At 46.4% G+C, this 27,130-nt stretch overlaps 1 protein-coding gene across 1 annotated transcript in view; it reads right to left on the bottom strand.

Moving 5' to 3' along the window:
- The window catches only part of LOC115083268 (thioredoxin domain-containing protein 3-like), a 218,737-nt gene that overhangs the window by 147,491 nt on the left and 44,116 nt on the right, over window positions 1–27,130 (bottom strand). Inside the window, exon 2 of the mRNA XM_029587076.1 lies at window positions 4,010–4,212. Within this exon, the coding sequence (XP_029442936.1) occupies window positions 4,010–4,185 (176 nt within the window). The 5' untranslated portion in view covers window positions 4,186–4,212. The remainder of the gene's footprint in view (window positions 1–4,009; window positions 4,213–27,130) is intronic.

Raw genomic sequence — 27,130 nt, 5'->3', positions numbered from 1 at the left:
CATGGCCACCTGGTTGTCTGTCTGAATTAGTATGGAATGGTTCGATAGGCAACTTTGAAAAGTTCTGAGAGCATAGTGGATTGCTCGCAACTCCAGGAAATTTATCGGGTGTTTGGCTTCCTCTCGTGACCAGTGCCCTTGAGTTTGCAGATCGTTTACATGGGCACCCCAACCGATGTTGGAAGCATCGGTGGTGAGAATTACCTGAGGATCTGGTGGAAGAAAGGGTAAGCCCTGTAAGAGGTTGAACGGATTCATCCACCATGCAAGAGACAGACGAAGGGCGTTGGAGATGTGGACTATGGAGGACAGAGGCTGAATAGCCTGAGTCCATTGTAGTCTCAGAGTCCATTGTGTGACTCTCATGGCCAAGCGGGCCATGGGAGTCACATGAACCGAGGAGACCATGTGTCCCAGTAGAACAAGGAATTGGCGAGCTGTTGCTGTGTGTTGAGACCGCAGCTGGCGAGCTAGGGACACTATGGTCTGGACTCGTTGATGAGGAAGGAAGGCTTTTGCCTGTAAGGTGTCCAAGTCTGCCCCAATGAAGGATAAGGTTTGAGATGGGACTAAGTAGGATTTCTCGTAATTGATTAGAAACCCTAGCGAAAGCAGAGTTTGAATTGTTAGGGTCAGGGAGGACCGAGCTAATTGCTGGGTTGGGGCCCTGATCAACCAATCGTCCAAGTAGGGGTAGACGTGGACACCTTCCTGTCGTAGAAACGCTGCAACCACTACGAGGCACTTGGTGAACACTCGTGGTGCGGATGCGAGGCCGAAAGGTAGCACCCGATATTGGTAGTGACTTTGGCCTACTAGAAAACGGAGGTATTTGCGATGAGATTGTGTTATCGCAATGTGGGTATATGCGTCTTTTAGGTCTAGAGAGCATAACCAGTCCCCTCTTTGTAGCAGAGGGAGCAACGAGCCTAGGGTCACCATCTTGAACTTCTCCTTGTGGAGGTACTTGTTGAGGGCCCTTAGGTCCAGGATGGGACGAAGTCCCCATGACTTTTTTGGGATGAAGAAGTACCTAGAATAGAACCCTTGTCCTTGTTGAAAGGGAGGAACGGGTTCTATAGCGTTTGACTGTAGGAGAAGAGAAACCTCCTGCTCTAAAAGAACCGAGTGATCTGTGAGACTCCACGCCTGCAGGGGTGGGGAGTCGGAAGGGAGAGTTAGGAAGTTGAGATGGTAACCCTGTGCAATGATTGCTAATACCCACTGATCTGTGGTGATCAGATGCCATCTTTCCAGGAAGTGGCATAGTCGACCTCCCACTGGTATAGCTGGAAGAGGGGTCTGGTATATGCTCTCCAAGTGGAAGTCAAAAACCTGCTGCAGGGCCCGGAGGTGGAGCGGCTGCAGGTTTTTGCTTTCGAGTCTGGCGAGGCTGAGTCTTATGATAAGACCGTGCAGGCCTAGGCTTAGATGAAGGGGGATAATATTTCCTGGGCCGAATGAAAGGCTTTTTGGAGTCTTTTCTAAACGGCTGTTTAGAAGGTATATCAGGAGGAATGGAGGAGAGCTGTTTAAGGGTTTCGTGATGATCCTTAAGTTCAGCAACAATTTGCTGAATCTGCTCACCGAAGAGATTATCCCCAAGACAAGGCAAATCAGATAGCCTGTCTTGAACTTCTGGACGCAGATCAGATGACTTGAGCCAAGCCCAGCGTCTAGCCGAGATTGCTGTAGCAGAAAGTCTCGTGGAAGCATCAAATACATCATAAGATGTTCTAATTTCATATTTCCCAGCTTCAAATCCCTTAGCTAGTAGGGATTGGAGCTGTGGCTGGAACTGTTCTGGCAAGGAATCTGAATAGTCCTGTATCTGTTTGAGAATGACCCTATTGTATTGGGTCATGTACAGCTGATAGGAAGCTATTCTGGAGATCAGCATAGCTCCTTGATATACTTTCCTACCTATGCTATCTAGGAATTTGTTTTCCTTGGTAGGAGGTATAGAAGAGTGGGGTTTTAGTCGTTTAGCTTTCTTTTGAGCTGATTCTACGACTACAGAACGATGGTCCAATTGTGGTTTTTGAAAACCAGGAGCTGACTGTACTAGATATGTAGTGTCAGCTTTCTTATTAACTGGAGCAATAGATCCTGGGGATTCCCAATTCTTCTTTAGAAGATCTAGGAAAACCTGATGGATTGGTATGGATGTTATAATTTTAGGGGCATCCAGGAACTGGAGTAATTCCATCATCTGGTGCCTGTCATCTTGTTCAGATTGGAGCTGGAAAGGCACCAACTCTGACATTTCCTTCACAAAATTTATGAAAGAGAGGTCCTCAGGAGGAGAACTCTTTCTACTCTCTGTGGGAGAGGGAGGTGAAGGCAAATTATCAGTATCAGAGGAGGTATCATCACCCCAAGTGTCATAAGGATCAGGTTGGTGACCTGTATGACCACTAGGGGGTTGAACACCTGAAGGTCCTGGTTGAGGCTCCGAGAAATTGGAAGGAGCCACCGGGGGCATCGAGAAAACCCTCGATGGAATCGATGCCGGGATCGGTGCCAGGGTCGGCATCGAAGGAACCGTGTCGGTCTCAATGGAATCGATGCCGGCATCAAAAACCTCGGTGGAGCAGAGGGGCGTATCGATGCCGAAGGATAGATCGGTGGCGAGGGACGCCCTGGAACCGACGGAACTATACCCGAAGGTGGGATCCGATACGGTGTTTCTCCACCCAAGGAAATATCTGTCGGTGACAGCGGTCTTGCCGGTGTCGGTGATATAGGCATCACCGGTGGAAGGGCTGTCATTAATGCCTCCATCCGGTGTAACAGCGGTGCCAGTGCAGCCGCAATCGGCTCGGTGGCCGGTTCCACTCTCGGTGCCGGAGTCGGTGCCAGGGGAGGCTGGAACCGTTGCATCGCTTTATCGATGGCCTCCTGGACCAGCCGTTCCAGTTCTGCCCGGAGACCAGGGGTAACTAGACTCGGCTTGACGGGAAAGGGAGGCTGAGGCTGAGCCGGAGGGACCACCGTCACCGGTGGAATCGCGGCTCCCAAACCCCAAGGGGGAGAGGGTTGCCTCGGTGCCTGCGAAACAGAAGTGGACGGTGCCAACTCTGATCGAGGCTTTTTCTGCGGTGGCTCGGTCGGTGCAGAGGTCGATGACGTCGATTCCTCGACAGGCCGAGACTTAAGACGTCGATGGCGATGTTTCTCCTTCCGATCTCCTCAATGATCAGGGGATGGGACAGGAGTCGATGGCCGAGAAACATCGATGGCGGACGGTCACCGGAGGCCTGTCGATGGTACGAAGATTTCGATGGTGCCGGTTCCGATGACGTCGATGCAATCGATGGCATTGGGGTAGAAACATGGAAGAGGAGCCCCATCTTCTCCATTCTGGCTTTGCGACCTTTTGGTGTCATTAAGGCACATTTGGTGCAAGTCAGGACATCATGCTCACTCCCCAAGCACAAAACACAGACTCCATGAGGGTCTGTGATTGACATCGTCCGGGTACAGTCCGGGCACCGTCGGAAACCCGATGCCATGGCGGAAGGCCAAAAATTTAGCCGTGGGACTGTCGACTGCTAACGGGCCCCAAGGGCCAAAGTCGACGAAAGTCGATAAAACAACGGCAAAAACTTACCGGAGTTCCGCGGACGAAAAAATTCAACCAAGGGAGACCCCTGAGGGGCAAATTTTCTTCAGAATAATAAATTCTATATTCCTGTCAGGAACGTGGTTAAGAGCTCTTTCACCGCGTGGCTACTGCTGCGCGGAAAAAAGAAGACTGAAGGGAGACCCCTGCTGGCTGCAGGGTTAGTGCCGTGCTGGGCATGCCCAGTAGGGGCCAGTCAAAGTTCTGAAACTTTGACAGAAGTTTTCCATGGTTGGGCTCCATCCTCGATGTCACCCATTTGTGAGGACAACCATCCTGCTTGTCCTGTGAGAATAAATGAATATACTATAAACTTATATTATAATTGGATTTTGTACATTTAAATAGTTACATTTTAAATTTAAAAATTTTTTTTAGTTATACCCAAGTTTCTTTTTAGGTTCCATATCTCCATTCTCAGATTCCATCAATTCATTCACAGCTGGGACAAATTCAGTTGTTTCCATTTCTGGCTCAGTTGATTCTTTAAAATCAGGAGCAGATATTGTTGCTTCTCTTTCTTGAGAAATTATTACAACACAGAAAGGTCCATTTGACATTAATTTGACAAATTTTTCAACATTAGCCTAGGATGAAAAGATTCAATATAAATTCCAAATGTAATTTTTAAAAACAGTTTAAAATAAATTTAAATTAACACAACTCATGTGCTGAATTATATTGCACAAAATTATTAACAGAAAAACTGTGGTCCCTTTCGCTCAAATTATTTTTATCTAAGGAAGGTAAACAGTGCAAAAGAATAGAATAGCAACTGTCATAGCAGCTTATATGCAGGAGATATTCAGTTAAAAAATTAAAACTAAAAATAGTAGAAAATATTAGAAACAGCCTGAAAAAATTGTGTTCAGAGTGCACAAGAGATGAAATCACCAGACATGTTTCATTTACACCCTCAACGCTGTCTCAACCCAATGACCTACTATAAAAGGGTAAACACTTTAAATACCTGGAACACCTTCAAAGGCTAGTACCAGGCATCTAGCCTGGTCTACTTTAAAATAGGTGGACAAAGTAGAAAGTCATCCCACAGGGTTTTCGCAGGAAAGACAAATAAATACCCAGGGGTAGATATTCAAAAGTCATTTAGGCTTGGATTTATCAAATTGCACTAAATATCGCCAGCAATAGAAAAAGGGGCATGTTTTATGGTAATAGGCAGTTTATTGCAATTTGTGCTAGTGGTATTTCCCACATACAGCCACTGGGGGGACCATGTTTACTATCAGGGCCACTGAGGGGGGGAGAGAGGGAGAGGGGGGGAGAGAGAGAGAGAGAGAAAGCACCTAGCCATAATGCCCTAACAATAGATAAGTATTTATGTCTCTATGGGAGGCCCACCTAGTAACTCAAGGTGAGGTTTAGGTATTAGTGTAGGTGTTAGGGGCCACTTTGACCTTCAAAGTGAGACGTACGAACAGAACAGTGCTCTCTTGTGAAGATTTGATGACCCTCGGAGTGAGGAAACTCACTCAAAGATAATATTTGTGCAATGTTCTCTCAATCGAGCTTGATGTTACCCAGGTAGAGAGCCTCCCAGGGGGTCATTTACCAGAAGGATCGCACGCGAAAAGGGACATTTCACATGCGAAAAGTCCCTTATCGCATGCAATACCAAGATGGGGCCAAGTCGGCCCCGGAACAGAAGGAGTCGGGGCGTCACCGGGGCAGACTCCACGAAGAAGTCGCGGACGACGAAAAGGTAAGGGCCTTTTCGCGTCCTATTTCACGCCCAATAGCTACACCTTCTATGGTGGTGCTATAGGGTGCGAAACTGGCAGCGATCGCACCGAGGCGGTGAGATCACTGCCGATTAGCACAGGACCGCCCCCCGGGTCGAACCCCCATCCCTCATTACCTAAAGTATCGCAGGCCTGCGATACTTTAGAAAATGAGGCCCCCATAGAGATATAAATACCTATCTAGTGTTAGGGCATTATGGCTCATCTCCCTCTCTCCCCCCCCCCCCCTACAAAACTACTACAACAGGCCTTTGAGAAAACATCACAAAATGCGATAAAGCCTGAACGCAACTTATAACATGGCTTAATGCTACCGAAAAAGGTGTAGCTAAAATCGGCTTAATGCCTTATAGCATTTTGATAAATTACTCTCTTAGACAGATAACTGAAAAGTTATCTGTCTAAATGGCTTAGCCATGATATTTGGCAACTTATCCAGTTAAATTCTAGCTTTAAAGACTTCAACTTTTTAAGGTATTGGGAGATGCTTACCTCTCTAGAAAATTGTGTTACTTCATTAGCTGTAGTAACTACAAATAATCATGCTAGAATGCATACCTTGGTTTTCCAGTCAGAGGAAATTGGGAATTTGGAGAAGACTGTTATTCATTTGTTTACAGTTCAGTCTACTCTTGTATAGGGCAAAGCTGTTTCCCATTGTAGAGTTGAGAACGAGAATTTTGCAAGATATTTGAACTTGAGAATTCTGACTTTTTCCAGTAAAGCTTTCTTTCTTCTGTCTGGTACAGGAACCAAGCATGAAGGAGGCAATGAGGTTGGGAGGGGGTTCAATCTTTGGATAGTTTGGCTCTCTCTTCAGATAGTTCAGTGGTAGATGAAGCTCATAGAGCCACATTGCTAATGATGTTTGTTGTTTTACACAGGATTGGGACTTGATTTTATGTCTTTTCTTTTGTAACTCCCAGGTACCATGGTTTATGGTTTATTGTTTTTATATACCGTCACATCGACCTGGCCTTCACAACGGTTTACATTAAGTGACATAAAAGAAATACAAACATTTATCAAATATAGTTGCATCTCATATCTGTTAAAAGTACATAACATATTTAGATGCTAAGAACAATAAAAGTTTTTTAAATATTAATAGTCTTGGAAGCCAGAGATCACAACAAGTATACGTATTAAGATAAAAACATAAAATATCTTGTGATGGATAAAATAATAAAAATTGATAAACAAAACAATAACAACAACCATTTTAAGACAGACTTGATCAAAGTAAAATATTATTAAAAAGTCATTAACAAAACGAATCGTGATGTACTGATAAGTTATGCTATTCGTTTTCTGCAAATGCGCATTAAAAAGCCAAGTTTTCAACTCAGCTTTGAATTTTTTCTTATCTGTTTGTAACCGCAAACGCGTGGGGAGAGCATTCCAAAGTTTAGATCCAGCTATTGATACTGCCCGTTCCCTTATTTGGCTTAACCGGGCTGATTTGATGGTCGGTATTGTCAAAAGGCCTTTATTGGCTGATCTTGTCTCTTTGCGGAGCATGTATTTTTATTACAGTATTCAGCCATTCTGTCTTTTCTCCATATATTATATTGTGGAGAATGCATGTGGTTTTGTACTGTATTCTAGAGATGTGAATCGGAACTGATATCGGATCCGATTCTGGTTCCGATTCACATCTATAGAGATGTGAATCGGAACTGATATCGGATCCGATTCTGGTTCCGATTCACATCCCTACTGTATTCTATAGTTTAAAGACAGCCAATGCAGTTGTTTCAGAATTGGAGTTATGTCATCCGCTTTCCTACTGCCGGTCAAAACTCGAGCCGCAGCGTTCTGTAATATCTGGAAAGATCTTAACGTTGACTGCGGTAAACCAAGTAAAAGAGCATTACAGTAATCCATATTGGCAAATAATAAAGCCTGCAAAACAGATCTAAACTCTTGAAAATCTAATAAAGGTTTAAGGAGCAGATTTTATAAATCTGCGCACGCGCGAACAAGAGAACGCGGGATTTCAATAGTTACGCACGTAGCCACGCGTATCCATTAAAATCCGGGGTCGGCGCGCGCAAGGCTGCCCAAAATCGGCAGCCTGCGTGCGCCAAGCCGCCCAAAATCGGCAGCCTGCGCGCGCCGAGCCGCCTAAAATCGGCAGCCTGCGTGCGCCGAGCCGCGCAATCTGCCTCTGTTCCCTCCGAGGCCGCTCAAAAATCGGAGCGGCCTTGGAGGGAACTTTCCTTCGCCCTCCCCCCACCTTCCCTTCCCTGACCCTATCTAAACCCCCCCCTACCTCTATCACAAAAGATACACCTGCTCGAAGCAGGCGTAACTTTGCGCGTGCTGGGCCGGCTGCCGCACTCCATGTTCCGGTCCGGGAGCTTGTCCGGAGGCTGCGGCCACGCCCCTGGAACACCCCCGGGCCGAATCCTCGCCTGTGGCGCCACCCCCGGATGATGCACTGAATGCGACACGCCCCCTCGACACGCCCCCCGATGACGGGCGGATCGCAACACGCCCCCGAAACGCCGCCCCCCCCCCCTCCAGGGAAGCCCCAGGACTTACGCGCGTCCCGGGGCTTTGTGTGCGCCGGAAGCCTATGCAACATAAGCTCGGTGTGCGCAGGGGGTGTTTGGGCCAGGTTTTCGGGGGGTACACGCCTGTCTTACACGGGTACCCCTTTGAAAATCTGGCCCTAAGTCTTCTAAGTGTTAAGAGTTTGAAATATCCATCTTTTAATTTTGTAGCAATATGTTTTTTCATATTCAGTTCAGTATCAATAATTACGCCCAAGTCTCTGGTAAATAAAGAGGGTATTATTTTAAATTTATTCTCAAATATGAAAGCAGGGATATCTTTATTACTATGTTTTCTTTCGAGCAGTATTATTTCAGTTTTTTCCATGTTTAATATCAGCTTCATGTTGTGGTCCCCCTACTTTGCCCGTGATGGCGAACCGCTGCAGGAGTCCTGGGGGAAGGTCCCGATTTGAGGCCCATCGCTCCGGCATGGGTCCCTGTGCTGCTCGCCGCAGGGGGAGCCGTCCCTGCTCCCCCCTCGCGGCATCCAGCAGCGTTTTCCTCCGTGGAGGAAATCCAAGTTGGCCGCCACCATCTTTAGGCGCGAGGCCGCGCCTCCTTGGTTGATTTAAAGGGACCTGATCCCTTTAACCAGCTGCAGCTGTTCTCTATCAGCCAGAGCAGGGGAAGTATAAAAGCCAGCTTCCTCTGCTCATTCCTTGACTTGGCAACGTCCTTCGTTCGTCAGGTCTGCTTGCTTCGGTGAGTCTTCCTATGCTTTGGATCCATTCCTGTCTTGTGTTGGTGTTCCTGGTTCCTGACTTCGGATCAGCTAGCGGTGATTCCTGGTATTGACTTCGGATCGGCTAGCAGTGATTCCTGGTATTGACTTCGGATTGGCAAGCGGTGATTCTCTGGTGTGTGACTTCGGACTGGCAAGTGGTGATCCCTCGGTATGTGACCTCGGACTGGTAAGCGACTTCCCTCTGGCACTTGACCTTGGACTCCTTCTTGACTGCCGTCTTCAAGGGCCCGCCTAAGTCCCAGCGGTCTGGGTCCCTACGGGCTCCTCCCGGGGGGACCGCGGGTCTCCAGGGGTGAAGGTCCAGTCAGCCCTTGCACCAAGTTCCTTGACCTCTCAAAGGTCCACCTAAGTCCCAGCGGTCTGGGTCCCTACGGGCTCCTCCTGGGGGGACCACAGACTTCCAGTGGCGAAGACACAGCTCCTCTCTTCTCGTCTCTGCATCCGCCTCCACAGTCGCCTCAGTCTCCAATACCGAGGGTCAGCTGGTCACGTCTCCTGCTCTGCCTCGCCACCGAACGGGAGAACCTACGGATCTTCTCCCAAGGTATACCATCCTCCTGTCGTTCCAAGGGTTCACAAGCCGAGCATAACACTTCATATGTTGAAGCAGTTGCTTTATAGTTGTCAAATAGATTGAGATTATTTTATACGTTTGTTCAATTGTGTCTTCAATAGGTACCAAAAACTGGTTATCGTCTGCATATAAGTAAAATTTTAATCCTAGTCCAGCTAATAAATGGCAGATTGGGAGCAGGTATATATTGAAAAGGGTTGCTGAAAGTGTAGACTCCTGTGGTACACCTGTGTCTAAAGGAATTTTTTAGATATTGAATTGTTAATGCTCATTTGAAACAAACGGTTTTTAAGAAAAGAGGAGAAACATTTAAAGGTTGTGCCAGTTATTTCTATTTCTGTTAGACGATTTAGAAGTATGTTATGATCTACCGTGACAAACGCAGCTGTTACTGTTAAATCTAAAAGAATTAAAAAGTAACTCTGTCCAGCATCAAAACCTCTTAAAATTGTATCAGTTAATACAATTAAAAGGGTTTCAGTATTAAAATTTTTTCTAAAACCAAATTGATTAGAAAATAAAATATTAGATTCTAAAAACGTGTCGAGTTGAATTTGAACAGTTTTCTCTAAAAGTTTCGCAATAAAAGATAAATTAGAAATAGGTCTAAAATTATTAGGTTTTTGATTATCCAAATTTGTTTTTTTTAAAATAGGTTTAATTATAGCATTTTTTAAGACATCGGTAACTATACCGTCTGATAAAGAGGAATTAATTATGGCAGTAATAGGGGAAGCAATTAGATTAGATATGGTTTTTAGGGTAACAACTGGTATTGCATCAAGTGGATGTCTTGCCGGATTTAATTTTTTAATCATGGATTCTATTTCTAGAGATGATACAACTTCAAAGTTATTCCAATTTATATCAGGTTTTATGAGCATTTTGATTTCTTGTTTTGAGTTTACTATAATGTTTGTATTTAATGTATCTATTTTGTTTTTGAAGAATGTGGCCATTTCATTGCATCTGTCACCAGATAATGAATGCTGTTTTTCATATGGAGATTTTGTTAAATTTTTAACGATTGAAAATAATGTTCTAGGATTATGATATGATTTTTCTAATTTTTTTTAAAAAAACTCCTTTTTTGTTTGTTCTATTAATTTTTTGTAGCGGTTTAATACAGATCGATAGTTTCTTAAAGATACAGTGGTTTTATTTTTTCTCCACTTTATTTCTAATCTTTTTATAGGGCTTAGAATTTGGCTATTTTCTGAGTTATTTGTAGGATAACTGAGGAAAGAAGAAAAAATTGTGGTTATGTGCCAAGAGGCAATTGCCATTTTTGCTTCCTTTCTGCTCTATTTTCCTTGCAAATGTTTACTTGTGTTATCTAGTGCTAAGTATATTTTCTTTGAGGATTTTTTTTATCGATTCAAGAAATCCTCTGTACTGTAATATTCTGAGGTTGGAGATGAAACTTTGGAACTTTTTGTTATATTTGAGAGTTAGCTGGGCTATTCTCCTAATTATTAGATTTCTTTTTATTCATGGTAAACTCTCCATTGCTTTTCTCTTGATCCCTCTCTCTCTCTCTCTCTCTCTCTCTCTCTCTATATATATATATATACTTATTTTGGCTGTATTAGTCATTGTTTTTGGTATTATGTGCATTTGTCTTTCTATTTCAAGTTATGCTTATATGAAATTTATTGAAAGCAAATCTACAAAAAGTTACAGAGTACATAATGGTTCTGGTGCTGTTCTGTATTATTCTGTATTGTCCCTTGTCATGGCATACAGGGCTGGTGACCCAACTCTATTGGCAGGTATACTGCAGAAAACAACCCTCTGCTTCCTGCTCCATCCAGCTCCTCTCCTCCCAGGCAACAGCCAGCAAAGCTCAGGATGAGATGGTGAGACTGGAGCAGACAGAAAAGAGTAGACAGAAATGAGCAGAGATAAACGAATCTGCTCCCTAATCCAGCTTCTTCCCTCTAGTCATTTCATAGGGGTTAATGCAGGGGGAATGGAAAGGGGTCTATACTGTTGCGTCTGTCACTACTCGACGCCCTCACTCCGCCCTCCTTACCTCTGTGGCGACTCCTTTCGGGTCTGATGGATGGTTGGCTGCCGCGGCATCTCCATGCCGTCTCCCTCCAGCGTCCCTGGACTGGCTCATAGCTGCAGATCCGTCATGTTGCCTGAAGACCTAGAGCGCGCACGCACGTGCTCTGCTTGAAGTACCAGCAAGGGCGTGAACCTCAGGGGAGTCCCCCTGAGATGACGTCATCCGCTTCCAATATTTAAAGGTCTCTATCTGCATTAGCTAACTGAGTTAACAAGGGGTTGGTATGGGAGTGTGTCTCGCCACCTTCGGACTACTCCTCCCAAACTACTCTGCCTCCTCGGACTTACCAGAGGTACCCGCTCCTCGGGGGCCTCGCTCTCTTCTTTACTTTCAGATTTCAGATAGGAACCGGTACTCGCTCCTCGAGGGCCCATGTTCCTGGACACTCTGAAGATTCCCTTCTGCTTGGAAGCTATCGCTACTACAAACAACTGTGAGTTACCCATTGCTCTCTCAGAGCATACCCTGGAACTAGGTACTCGCTCCTTGAGGGCCTAAGCCTTTCCAGCTCCTGAGCTTCCTTGAGACCTTATGTGAGTTTTGCCATCTAGTTCTGTTCATGAACACTGTCTACTCTGCCTACTCACTTTCTATAGTTTCTCAACAGCTCGGCCATCCTGGGATCCCTGTTCCAGTACCTGAGGGACTACAGCCCTGCCGGGCATATCAACTCACTACTGCCACCTCTGGTGGTTTCAAAAACCTGTTTAATAAAAGAACTAATGTGTGTCTGTCTCCATAGGCAAATCTAGCCGGTGGTCCTTCTCAGGATATCCTCCTGGGGGCGTGGCCATCTGCCACCGGCCCAGGGATCCACCCACAACTATATCAGATTCATTTCAGATTGCTTACTCCTGTAATCAGAATTCTACAGACTGCTAACTCCAGCAGCTCACTCTCTAACAGTTTGCTAATTCCGCCCATGGAGTACAACAGATTGCTATCTCCACAGTCAGATCAACAACAGTTTGCTAATTACTATCTGATTGCTCCTCCCATCAGATAGCATGTCATCTACAGATTGCTCCTCCCCAGCAGACTGTTCACTACGTTCACTACAGATCACTAACAGATTGCTAACTCCAGTGGATCCGGCTTATTATTGGGACGCTGCAAACTCCAGTGGATTCGGCTTATTATGGGATGCAATTAACTCCATGGATCCGGCACCTTTCTCTGCCTTTCAGGCTATACCCGGCCTGGCCCAACGAAGCAAGAAATTTTGGAGAAACGTACTGCAGCATTTCATCAGCTACATACACAGAAGATTCAAGGCACAGCCTCCAACCAAGAAGGTCAGTCACCGGAGGTAACTTTAAAGACTGCTGTACCACTGGTGGCTCCTATTCGCCTTTTCGGAGAAATCCAGAAGACCTGGAGTTTTCTGAACCAGTGCTGCATGCACTTTACCTTTCAGCCTTTCTTATTTTCCACGGCCCTCTCTAAGACCACCTACATCCTGTCATACTTGGATGGGAGAGCCCTGTCGTGGGCATCTACCTTGTGGGAACGTAAGGACCCTATTCTGCAGGACACAGAAGGATTTATGGACTTGTTTAAATCCGTTTTTGATGACCCTGCTCGTATTTCTGTTGCCGGGTTTGCTTTGGTGGACTTGAAGCAAGGCAATAAATCATTGGCTGAATTCGCCATAGAATTCAAGACACTTGCAGTGAAACTTCGCCGGGACCCTTTATGTCTCAAGACTCTCTTTCTGCAGAGGCTTGGATACCCACTTGAAGGACAAGCTGGCCACTTGCCAGACACCTGACTCGCTGGACGAATTAATAGCCTTGGCTACTTGGATTGATCACCGGCTCCGAGACAAGGTGAAGGAGTTCCAGCCAAGGTGTTACCTGGGTTGAAACATGCCAGTACTACCACTGCACCTCGGATGGTTCCAGTAACTTTTGCGGCTGATAAAGATGAACCGATGCAACTTGGTCATGGACATTTGACCTCCAAGGAGAGAAGATTTCGGAAGAAATGCAGCCTGTGCATGTACCATGGTCAGCCCGGCCATGATGTCTCTACATGCTCCATTCGTTTGGGAAACGGACGGGCCTAAGTCCCGCGGGAGGACTGTTCTTGGGCCATGCTGCATTCTCTCCTCCGCTCTCTCTTCTAGTCTCCGTGATCTGTGCACCGGCTACTGTTCAGACCCCTGCCCTGATGGACTCAGGGTATGATAATACAGAGGGTAATCTTTTTAAATATAACTCCCTCTAGCTCTATCATTAACTCTACCACACAAATAGAGAGACAACAAGTTTGCAATATGTGTAATATTTATTGAATACATTCACATGTTCACCTATATAAACACTTTAAAAACTAAACTAGCACACACACACATTCATACATCCCAATTAAAACAACAGATGTCTGTACAATATTTTAATCCAAATAGAATATATAATCCTTTTCAATGAGATAACACTTTCTGAAAAAATGGAACTGAATTTTTTACAAACACTTCTTTGAGATTCACAATCATTTACAAATACATATCTCACAATTCATGAATTCAAGCTGAAAAATATCAGTTTTACTGTATTATAAATATTTATTGTGACGAAAAATATTCTTGGCTTTTAACCACTAGGCCATGTTCCTTGATTTTAACCATATGTCCAACAAAAGATATCTTCGTTTCACCCCTAATGGACAGGGCTTCCTCAGGGACTGAGTCTTATCAGATGTTAATTCATTTCCCTCCACTATAAACATAGAAAAACATTATCAAATATCAATAGCTAAAGTGTCAATTAATAGCCATGACCATTGAAAAAATATACACAAGATATCCTACCTAATATGGGGACTAGGTAACTAAAAGTTACCCTTCCAAATTCAAACCATTACTTTAATAGTTCAAGCGGCATCATTTTTTAACCGCATCAGTCACAGTGATGTCACATTCTCATTAAGCACGTCTGAAAACAAAAATGAATAACAAAAATGAAAACCACATGAACACTAAATTGAAACTCATTCAAACCACCACCTAATACCTCACTTCAAACACCGCACGGAATGAGAGATGGTAAAAAAAGGATAGACTCACTTAAATCATTTTCCAAAAGCCAAACTGAACTTCATTCCGCTAAACACTGACAATGAAGTTGTAGTTCTACAGCACCGCACCTCAGTGTCAAGGGGCCAATTCACATACTCAAAGGAACATTTCTCTAAGGAAACACAAAGATAAACATAGTATCAACACTAAAATTAAAACTTAAACTTACCAACCTTTTTCAACAGCACTCCTTCCGATATCCACTAATAGCCACCGCCATACTCACATATCGCTGGAAATGACGCAACCCTCCATCATTCACCAAAACGTTGTATCCAATTCGTATACTAAAACTTTATATAGAGGAGACAATTAAGGCTGTTCTGTCTACCATCATCTCGAAAAATATAGATCTCTAGGAAAATAGAGAGTCATACGTCGAAATAAGAGATAACATGTCGACACAAGGGAGACAATTAAGAATGTTCTGTCTACCATCATCTCGGTGATATAGGCCCCTAGGAGAATTAAATAATCATACGCCAAAACATATCATAACATATAAACACAGCCAAAAAGTTCAAAAAATCAAAAAACAAAAATCCAAGATGTTGCGACCCCAGTCGCTTACGCAGCGACCAGGGCTCTTACCTTCCCCGCGGGTCTCCTCCCTGCGCCGCGAGCCGCGCGATTCCGGGCCGGCCTGGCCGCATGGCAGCGGCGTCCTCCTCGTGGGGACGCCGGCAAGCCCGAGGATAGCTCCGCCCCCTGCGGGGGAATGCGCGCGCGCGAGGGCTGTCCTTTTGAGCTCCCAGCACCCGGATGTGCCGATCCACCCTCCTTCTGACGTCAGCCCCGGAGGGGGATTTAAACCCGCAGCTTTCTTCTTTGCTTTGCCTTGCAACGTGGTCACTCCTTAGAGAGAGTTAGTTGCTGCTATCCTGCGTTTCTTGATCCTGGTTTGTCTCACGATTCTGCCTGCCTGCTGCCTGCCTTGATCCTGGTTTGTCTCACGATTCTGCCTGCCTGCTGCCTGTCTTGATCCTGGTTTGTCTCACGTTTCTGCCTGCCTGCTGCCTGCCTTGATCCTGGTTTTGTTTCACGTCTCTGCCTGTTCACTGCCTGCCTCGACTCTGGCTCGCTTCTTGGATCCACTACTTGCTGCATACCCAGACTCCGGTACACCTCCTCGTTCCTGTCTTCAGCTACCAGTCCAGACTTCTGTCCGCCCTCGGTTTCCCTTCACGCCTGTGACTCTCCTAAGTCCCAGCGGTCCGGGTCCCTACGGGCTCCTCCTGGGGGGACCTCGGACTTCCAGGGCGAAGCCACCTAAGTCCTAGCGACCCGGGCCCTAACAGCTCCTCTGGTGGGGTCACGGGTTTCCAGGTGAAGATCCATCCCGCACTGTGTGTGTCTGCCTTCCGACCGTCCCATATTGCCGGTCGGCCCAAGGATCCACACCCGGAGCACAACAGTTTGCAAGGCCATGGATCCGGCAGACCTAGCTGGTCTACAGGCCATTCCCGGACTGGCTCAACGTTTGGTTCAACAACAACAGGTACTGGACACCCTGGCGGCCACCGTGGAACGGTTGGCTACCCGCATGGACGTTGAGCCCGCGGCACCGGTTCCGGTAGCCATACCTGCCCCAGTGGTGACGCTTCATACTCCCACGCAGCTTCCAGCTCCCACACGTTTTGCTGGGGACTCTAAGGCTTGTGCGGGCTTCCTGAATCAGTGTTTTGTACGGTTCGCCCTGCTACCCAATCAGTTTCCCTCAGATGGAATCAAGGTGGCTTACATCTTTTCATTACTTGATGGTCGAGCCTTAAACTGGGCGTCTCCCATGTGGGATAAAAATGATCCCGCCCTGAGTGATCTGAGTGTGTTCGTGGAGGAATTTCGAGCAGCATTCGATGAACCAGCACGTCAGGCCTCCGCAACTTCTGAACTACTCCAACTTCGGCAGGGGACACGAACCCTAGCCGACTACGCTCTGGAATTCCGCACCCTTGCCCAAGAAGTGGGTTGGGCCGATAACGCCCTTCGCGGGGTTTTTCTTGAAGGCCTGGCGGCTAGAATAAAGGACGAGCTTGCAGCTCGGGACCTTCCAGAGGACCTGAACTCACTTATAAACGTGGCTGGGCGCATCGACCGACGCCTGCAGCAAAGAGCGAAGGAAGGGCGCTTCCCTCGCCGTCTGGTCCCCGTACCGTCAGCTACCGCTAGATCTTCGAACTCCGGATCTCGGACCACCGGCACCTCAGCAGAGTCTTCTCAGGAAGAGCCTATGCACCTAGGAAGATCCGCTCTGACCCCCGAGGAGAGGCAACGCCGCCGAGACTTGCATTTATGTTTATACTGCGGAGGTAAAGGCCATTTCCTGGCCCAATGCAAGGAGCGTCCGGGAAACTCCCGCACCTAGGGGTAAGTGAGGAGGTTCCCCTAGGTTGTCTGAATGCAACTCCTCATTGTACCGTACCCGTAACCCTCAAATATCCGGGGGGTTCTTTCAACACAAAGGCCCTCATAGATTCCGGCGCAGGAGGGAACTTTATCACTCAGGATTTGGTACGACACCTTCAGCTCTCCACGCAGCGTCAGGAACCTCCCTTACGGGTCACCTCCATTCAGGGTACACCGCTCGCCGGCAGTATAACTACTAGTACCAAGCCCATCATCCTTCAGACTGGTCTGCTTCACACAGAGAGGATTTCGTTCCTGGTTTTGGAGAAATCGGTATATCCCGTGGTCCTGGGGTTACCCTGGCTCCAACTACATTCCCCGGAGATTCGATGGGACGATTTCCAGATTGTCCGTTGGGGTGCACACTGCTCCCATTCTTGCATCCAGCCCTGGAGGGGTCCACAAACGCCTCTGGCGCAGACTGATGTCAGGCTTCAGCTTCCGTTCCCCTACCAGGATTTTGCTGACGTGTTCTCTAAGGAAAAAGCAGAGTTGCTTCCACAGCATCGTCCATTTGATTGCGCGATTGACTTGCTTCCTGGCTCCACTCCCCCCCGTGGGAGGGTATACCCACTTTCTCAGCCTGAAACCCGAGCCATGTCAGAGTACATTTCGGAGAATCTCGCCAAGGGGTTTATTCGCCCCTCTAAGTCGCCCGCAGGAGCGGGTTTCTTTTTTGTGGCAAAGAAAGATGGGTCTTTGCGGCCCTGTATAGACTATCGTGGACTTAATGCCATAACCAAGAAAAATCGCTACCCACTGCCGTTAATCCCGGAGCTGTTGGACAAACTCCAGGGGGCACAAGTATTCACGAAGCTGGACTTGCGAGGGGCCTACAATTTGGTTCGTATCCGTCCCGGGGATGAATGGAAGACCGCTTTCAACACCCGGGATGGACATTACGAATACTTAGTGATGCCATTTGGCCTATGCAACGCTCCTGCAGTGTTCCAGCACTTAATGAATGAGATTCTCCGGGACTTCCTACAATCATGCGTTATAGTATATTTAGATGACGTTCTTATCTACTCCTCGGATCTAGCCTCTCACCGAAGACATGTTCGACAGGTACTCCAGATTCTGCGGGATCATCGGTTATATGCGAAATTAGAAAAATGTCTCTTTGAGCAGAATTCCTTGCCCTTTTTAGGGTATATCGTTTCTGCAACTGGTTTTCGCATGGATCCCAGCAAAGTATCTGCCATCCGAAATTGGCCCCGGCCGGTGGGCCTGAAGGCTTTGCAACGTTTTTTGGGCTTTGCAAATTTCTACCGCCACTTTATTCCACGGTATTCCCAGCTGGTGGCACCTCTCACCACCCTAACCAAGAAGGGTGCGGACACTTGAATCTGGCCTTCCGAGGCTTGCAAAGCTTTTGAGGACTTAAAGGAGGCTTTCCTCCATGACACCTGTTTGCGACATCCGGATCCCACTCAGCCGTTCTTCGTGGAGGTAGATGCCTCTAGTGTTGCGGTAGGGGCGGTCCTCTCACAAAAGTCCTCTTCTGGCCATTTGTTCCCTTGCTCCTATTTTTCCAAGAAATTCACTTCCGCCGAAAACAACTATGGGATTGGCGACAAGGAGCTATTGGCAATCAAGTTGGCACTAGAAGAGTGGAGGCAATGGTTGGAGGGGGCGACTCATCCTGTGACGGTCTACACCGATCACAAGAATTTGGAATTCCTGAACCAAGCCCAGCGGCTGAACCCCAGACAAGCACGGTGGTCGCTGTTTTTCAGTCGGTTTGACTTTCTCCTCAAGTATCGACCTGCCGCGAAGAACGTCCGGGCGGACGCCCTCTCGAGGAATGATATTCCGGAGGAGAGGGAGGAGATCCCTCAGTATATTATTGATCCAGCCAAGGTCCAGTTAGCCAATACTATCGTATCCTCTGTAGAACGTGTTGTAGTCCCTCGCAGGGACCGCAAAAGAGTTCTTGCCTGGGCTCATGATTCCCTCTCTGGTGGTCACGCCGGTAGGGAGAGGACCCTCAATCTTCTCAACCGCTATTACTGGTGGCCTAAGGTGCGCCAGGATGTACGCCTGTACGTGGATTCTTGCCCAGTTTGCGCCCGGCAGAAACCTCTAAACGGTCGCCCATGGGGGCTTCTGCAGCCTCTTCCCATCCCCACGGAACCCTGGACCCATATCGCCACTGATTTTGTGGTGGATTTACCCCCTTCCAAGGGCAATACGGTGATATGGGTAACAGTAGACCGCTTCTCCAAAATGGTTCATCTCGTACCATTACCCAAGTTGCCATCAGCACCAGAGTTAGCCCACCTGTTCACACAGCATATCTTCAGGGCTCATGGACTTCCGCAAAGTATCGTTTCTGATCGGGGCCCACAGTTCACGGCTCGATTTTGGCGGGCCATCTGCCGGAAATTTGGGATACAGTTGAACCTATCTACGGCCTTCCACCCACAAAGCAATGGGCAGACCGAACGCATGAATAGGTCCTTGAAGACGTTCCTTCGAAGTTTTGTCTCCGAAAGAGGAGACAATTGGGTGTCCCTCCTTCCCTGGGCCGAGTTTGCCTACAACAACCACACCCACTCGATAACAGGACAATCACCTTTCCAGACCGTTTTCGGTCGCCACCTGAAACCTCCGGTGCCCATTCCTGTTACCGTGCCTTCACCGGCAGCACTAACGGTGGCCCAACACATTCATCATCTATGGAGGTCGGTCCAACGTCGACTCACTTCCTCTGCCGAAAAGATGCAGAGATATGCCAATCGCCACCGTCGACCAGCACCCATATTCTTACCCGGTACTAAGGTATGGCTAAGCACCAGAAACCTCCATTTGCCGGGTCGCTCCAAGAAATTGGCATCAAGATACTGTGGCCCTTTCACTATCGCTGAACGAATAGGGTTGGTCTCTTATAGACTCCGTCTACCCTCATCTTTACGTGTCCACAACATGTTCCATGTCTCTCTACTGAAGCCAGTGGTACTCTCCCGTTTCCATCAACCCTCGACTGATGCTGTATCATCCCCCTCTAATGAAGAACCTACCTATCAGGTACGCGAAGTACTAGATGTTCGTTTCCGGGCTCGTCGCTGGGAATACCTGTTGGCATGGGAGGGTTGCGGTCCTGAAGAGGATTCCTGGGAGCCAGCTCGGAATATTCTGGACAAATCGCTGTTAACCCGCTTCCATCAGGACAATCCCGGTAAGCCGGGTCCCCTGAGGAGGGGGCGTAAGAAAGGGGGTACTGTTGCGACCCCAGTCGCTTACGCAGCGACCAGGGCTCTTACCTTCCCCGCGGGTCTCCTCCCTGCGCCGCGAGCCGCGCGATTCCGGGCCGGCCTGGCCGCATGGCAGCGGCGTCCTCCTCGTGGGGACGCCGGCAAGCCCGAGGATAGCTCCGCCCCCTGCGGGGGAATGCGCGCGCGCGAGGGCTGTCCTTTTGAGCTCCCAGCACCCGGATGTGCCGATCCGCCCTCCTTCTGACGTCAGCCCCGGAGGGGGATTTAAACCCGCAGCTTTCTTCTTTGCTTTGCCTTGCAACGTGGTCACTCCTTAGAGAGAGTTAGTTGCTGCTATCCTGCGTTTCTTGATCCTGGTTTGTCTCACGATTCTGCCTGCCTGCTGCCTGCCTTGATCCTGGTTTGTCTCACGATTCTGCCTGCCTGCTGCCTGTCTTGATCCTGGTTTGTCTCACGTTTCTGCCTGCCTGCTGCCTGCCTTGATCCTGGTTTTGTTTCACGTCTCTGCCTGTTCACTGCCTGCCTCGACTCTGGCTCGCTTCTTGGATCCACTACTTGCTGCATACCCAGACTCCGGTACACCTCCTCGTTCCTGTCTTCAGCTACCAGTCCAGACTTCTGTCCGCCCTCGGTTTCCCTTCAAGCCTGTGACTCTCCTAAGTCCCAGCGGTCCGGGTCCCTACGGGCTCCTCCTGGGGGGACCTCGGACTTCCAGGGCGAAGCCACCTAAGTCCTAGCGACCCGGGCCCTAACAGCTCCTCTGGTGGGGTCACGGGTTTCCAGGTGAAGATCCATCCCGCACTGTGTGTGTCTGCCTTCCGACCATCCCATATTGCCGGTCGGCCCAAGGATCCACACCCGGAGCACAACACAAGAAACAAAAAATCCAAAAAACATCAAACCCATTCCCGTTCAACTAGCCAAAAGCTATCATTACAATTATACTGGCAAGAACCGATTTTATATCCAATTAAGCAAACAAATCAAAGGAAAGCACTCCATTCGATTGGTCCATTGAGCCCAGATGGGGCTACTGTGTGCCAGCTGAAAATAAAACGTTGTTCTGCTTTCCTCAAAGCTGCAGACAAGTCCCCTCCATTATTAAGAATGATTTGTTTAATCACAAAAAAACGGATATCACCTAAAGAGTGGTTCTTTTCCACCCAATGGTCCACCAAAGGGGCATATTCACATAAAGATTTAATATGGCTACGATGTTCAATAATACGTGAATGGACAGGCTGCACAGTTTGACCCACATAGATCAAATTACAAGGGCATATGATGGCATATACCACACCGTTGGTGTTACAATTAAACTCTTTGGGTATCTTATAGGGGTATTTCAAGTTAGGATGATGAAAAAACTTACACTCCAGCGTAAGAGAACACACTGAGCAAGACCCACATGGGGTCTGTCTGTGAGGTGAATTTAAATCCCCAGGATCTCTCCAATGTTTTAATTTGTCATATAAAGATTGGAGTTTTTTAACTGCAAAAATGGGATTTTCTATAAGCAAGGGGTAGATGATAAAATATGCCAATGCTTGAGAATAACATTTTTTACTTCAGATAATTTAGAAGAGAAAGGAATAGTGCAAATCATACGGATGGGTGATTCCCTAGGATTTTGAATTAACAAATTATCCCTATTAGAATACAATGCACGTTTGTATGCCCTTCTGATGGTAGTACGAGGGGGGGGAGGAGGGGAACTGGCACCAGGTGAGTCCGGGAAGTAAACCAGGAAGAAAAGGTGATTGCCAGAGTGGTGGACAATTGAGATTTGCTTTCATGTCTTATTACTCTGTGCCCAGCCAACCCATGAGTGGGAAGGCCATATTCTTCCAGAAAGCAAGTGGGATGATTTGCACTTGGATCCTAGGAGAAGCTTCATTGGGAGAGTCAGAGATTTGCAGGTGCAACACTCACTAATAAACAGATTAAAAAAAAACCCAACAACTTTAACTGGCAGCACTCAGTAACAACTCTACCCATGAAATGTAAGACTGCAAGAGTTTTGAGGGGGTACTTTTTGCCACTCCATAATTTTGCCATGTGTGGCAGCTACCTCATGATAGAACTGCCTCTGCTGCCATTGCACAAGTCTGTTCAACCTTTATAAAAGGCTAACCTTCAACAATAAGGGGAGGAAAGTGGGATTGTGTGGCTGTTTTGTCCTACTGTCTACAGAAGATACCTATTAGTCAAGCAATTTAACTTTCTCCACGGACAAACAGGGCAGTAATCAGTCACACAAGTGAGGACTCTGAAGCCACAGGTTCCATGAAAATATTTGCTATATTTTAATATTAGCAGTAGAACATGCAAACCATGTTAATGCAAGAGATTGGTGGGAGAGTTGAAGGAATTAATTAAATAAACTCTTGAGAACTACTTGGCCAAACATCTCGATGTGAAACATTTTCTAGGCAATAATGAGCAGTGAATGTATGGATGAAAGACCAAGAGGACACATTCCACTCTGTCAGATGCATCTCTCAATGCACAGCTTCTGGCTTTGGGGGCCATACAAACATACACAGAATAATTAGTACGTTTTGAGAAGGGCCGATGCACCAAAGTCAATGCTCATGTAGTCAAAACAAGGCATCTTGTAGAAACAGTGGTGGCATCTTTTGAAACCCAGGGGGGTCATTTATCAAACTGCACTAAGGCTTTTTTGCATGCGAAAATGTGTTTAACGCATGCTATAGCACCATATCATATGGTGTGATGCAAATATAGGAGCAGGCTGGGAAGAGCTATTGCACAGACTTAATGCTGATTTTAACAACAGCTTTTTGAATTGGGATAGCTGCTGCAATCCCAATGTCATCTCCCTAGCTAGGTATTTGTATCCCTATGGTAGGCCCACCTAGTAACTCGAGGTGAAGGTTAGGTATCAGTGTAGGGGTTAGGGGCCCCTTTGACATTCAATGTTAGATGTACGAACAGAACAGTGGTCTCTTGTGAACATTTGATGACCCTCGGAGTGAGGAAACTCACTCCAAGATGAGATTTGGGCAATGTTCTCTCCACCTAGCTTGATGTTACCCAGGTAGAGAGTCCATCAAGTTAGGCGCTCTCTCTCTCTCCCCCCACCCCCCAGTGGTTATATGTGGGAAATACAACAGGTCTGGCTCCTATCGCAAAGTCTGATAATGTTATCGCAATTTGCACTAACTTAGCGCTTTGCATAGGTAATTAGCGCAAATTGCGATAAAATGATTATTTGCATAAACCATGCCCTTTTTGCTATCGCATGCGATACTTACCGGATTTTGATAAATCCAGGCCCCAGTTTGTTGTCACCATAATAAAGCAAATGAAGGTAGGCCAAACTTAGGGGTTCGTTTACTTAGCTGCAATATGGGTACAATGCACGGAAAACAGCATTTATTGTGTGATTATACTTATATTGTGGCAATATCAGGTGATATTTTGCATAAAAAACTGCTCTGTATTTAGAGCTGCTGCTTTGCTTGCATTTGCATGCATACAATTTTCAAATGCATGCAAAGCCGTTCATCCGTAGGTAATCCTATGCATATCAAATAACACATTTCACAGCCATATTATTTGCCAAAGTTAGCTACAATTCAGGAGTTGTAGATAGCGTTCCAGTGCCTCCGCAAAAAGTTAACGTGCACACTGATGTCTCCTTGCTGCAAATTAAAGAACCTGCAATAGCCAAAAACACTCCTCACAAACCTTAAAAATTCCCCCTGGGGGTCTGGTTTAACCCTCATTCATCCCCCATGCCCATCAGTCGACGGGGGAAAAAGCGTAAAAAAAAAAAAAAGTATTTTTTTTGTATGACACCTGCCCTCTTTCCAAACCTTCCCCTTGTATTCAAAAGCACCTCACCCCCATCTTCCAATCCCCCCTGGTTCAACTCCCTCCCCTTTAGGTAATAACATCACCCTGTGATGCACCCTCCCCAACCCTACCGCCTGAATTCCCCTATTTGAAAAAAATTGGCTGGCTGGTCAGTGGCCTGCCCCACCCTGGACCCTCTTTCCTTACCAAATATCTCTGTTAGTATAGTGGCCCCCCACCCTAGTCCACCCAACAGAAACAAACCTTAATATGTAAAGATGTACTGGTGGGAGTCATGTGATGTGGTGATCTGGGTTGGTCGCAACTAGCTCAGCTCCAGGTGGCAGGCCCTTGAATCTTTCATTATCAGCTTCCAGCCGCCTTTTTTTTGGACCTACGAACAGCTCTAGGTGTTTTGCATATGAATATCGATCGATATATGCATAGATCTCCAACTACAATGCCAGCTAAAGTGGCCAAAAAAGACAAAGAGAAAACGAGAATTGCCGAAGACAAAATGGCCGCTGGCGCTGACAAAACGGTCTCGGGTCTGGCTGAAGGTGCTGCTCTCACAACATTGACCACGGCAGTGACTTCTGCAGCTCTCTCGACGAAATTGGATAAAATTTTAGAGCAATTAAATACCTTGCAATCAGCTTTTCTCGAGATCCCTCCACGCCTTGATACCTTGGAACTTCGGATGTCAGCAGCGGAGGATGAAGCTTTGGCGGCGGAATATAAATTAGAGCAACTAGTTCAAAGTCACGAAGACAAAACTGATGAGCTTGAAAATTGCTCCCGACGCAATAACCTGCATTTTATCGGCATTCTGGAATCAATACCGGATCATGAACGGGTTGCTCACCTTACAAAATGGATCCTGGAGGCCCTCAATACCACTGATCTTGAGTCGTTGCAAATTGAGAGAGCCCACCGACTTGGCACACGTTTGCCTCAAAACAAACATCCTCGCGTTGTCATTGCCAGAATTTTCAACTATGCCGACAAACAACGTATTTGGCAGGCTTCGCGCAAGACCCCGACGCTGCAATTTCAAAATGAACCGGTGCGTATTTTTCAAGATTTTTCTGCCCGGATCGCTGCCAAACGCAAGGAGTTTAGTCCGCTCTGCATGTGGCTGGTGGAGAAACAGATCCGTTTTACGCTACAATATACTGCGAAACTCCGCATTTGGTTTAATGGGCAAACACAAGTATTTGACACCCTACCCGCTGCACAACAATATGTCCAGGAAATTCTGCCGACAGACCCGGAGTGATAGCTGAGCAGGGGGCCTACCTACTTTGGTGGTGCTTCCATTATAACAGGCGTTTGTCTGATGGTTTATGCTCTCTTTTGATTCTAGTTTCAGCTGTTCTTGTTTGGAATTTTACTCTTTGGAACTTTGCAACTTTAATTGAAACAGATTGCTTTGGCGTAAAATTACAATATGGGCCTACCACCTGAACACAAACACTTATGGCTCCAGCTCTCGTTACGGAGAGCACTCAGGGGAATGATTGGATAATGGGGAGAATATTAGGGTACGGGATGGGGAAGGGAAAGGGGGGGAGGAAAATCACCTTACTGAATGGTTCGCAGTTTGCTTTCTTTTTCGTCTGTTGTCATTATTTTTAAAACTTGTTTATTTTCAGATGTCCTTTCTAAAGCCATTTCTTCTTCCACAGTGGGTACTTTATATTCTCTGTGGGAAACATTGCACTGGGGCTCGATGCGGTCCACGATTGTTGTACCCTTGGTATTTCATCTCATGGCACTTATTATTACTGTCTATGATGTTTTTTCTCTATAAACTAGACCTTTACTTTGGATTTATTGACCAGAGCTATTTTACTATTCCCAGGTCACTTTCACATGTTAAGGCCATCTCATGAGTCCTAAAGTCAATTGTATGACTTGGAATGTGGCAGGGATGGGCTCTCCCATTAAAAGGGAAAAAGTACTAACACAATGTCATAAATCTAAATAAGTCATAATTTTTCTACAGGAAACACACATGCTGGATGCTGAACATCTTAAACTTAATCACAAAAACAGTTTCAATCAAATATATTTTTCTTCAGGTATACATAAACGTAATGGTGTGGCTATCTTAATCCATAAATCCATTCCTTTTCAAGTAACTTCTCAATGGAAGGATGAAGATGGACGTATTATAATTGTTCACGGTTGTCTTTTTGGAAAATCTGTCACGCTAGCTTCAATATATGGTCCCAACAAATACAATCACTCCTTTTACACCACCTTGATAACTAAATTATCCGAATTTGGGCCAAACTCTTTACTTATAGCGGGACACTTTAATTGTTTAATGGATCCAGTGATGGACAGAAGGTCTACTAGTCCCGTGTCTTACATGGGCCCGGAAAAAGGACTCCCGTTCTTATGCTCTACTCTGCATCTTATAGATGCCTGGAGGGCTCTTCATCCTACAGAAAGGAACTATACGCATTATGCTAGAGCCCATTCCACTAAGACCAGAATTGACTACATTCTGCTCTCTGAATCATTATTTTCCTTGGCTGATAGGGTACACATTGGTCATTTGGTAATTTCTGACCACTGCTCTGTTGTTTGTACACTGGGTTCCAATAACATACTACCATCCTTTTTTCAGTGGCGAATGCCTGAATGGTTGGCTACGGATAAAAACTTTGCAAAATTTTTAGAAGAGAGATGGCTCCAATACGAGAAATTCAATCAAGTTCATAAGGATCAACTGCCCCTGTTTTGGGAGACGGCCAAAGCGGTTTTACGCGGTGATATTTTAAAATAAGTTATACAATATAAACGTACACAAAATAAAAATTTTTTTACTTTAGAATCTAAATTGGCGTACTATAAAAAGCAGTGGAATAGTCACAACACTGCTTTGGCGGGACAGGTTTCGACAAACACAGAAAATTCTCAATGATATTACTCATCAAAAAGCGACAGGCAATATGTTCGCATTCAAACATAGATTATTTCTTTATGGTAACAAACCTGGGCGATTACTAGCCCGTCTAACCAAAGCTAAACAGTCATCTAAATATATCACATCAATCAAACGACCTGATGACATGCAAGCAGTATCCACTTCTGAAATTGGTCAAATCTTCCAGGACTTTTACAATTCATTGTATGCCGCAGATAACCCTAATCTCAGCAACCAGCATGCTTTCCTTGAGAATTTGCAGCTACCTCAAATCACAGCTCGCCCTATCATGTCCCAAGAAGTCACAAAAGTAATTGCTGACCTC

The sequence above is a fragment of the Rhinatrema bivittatum genome, chromosome 2 (assembly GCF_901001135.1).
Source record: "Rhinatrema bivittatum chromosome 2, aRhiBiv1.1, whole genome shotgun sequence".
Classification (NCBI taxonomy): domain Eukaryota; kingdom Metazoa; phylum Chordata; class Amphibia; order Gymnophiona; family Rhinatrematidae; genus Rhinatrema; species Rhinatrema bivittatum.
This window is presented reverse-complemented; position numbering and strand designations above follow the sequence as displayed.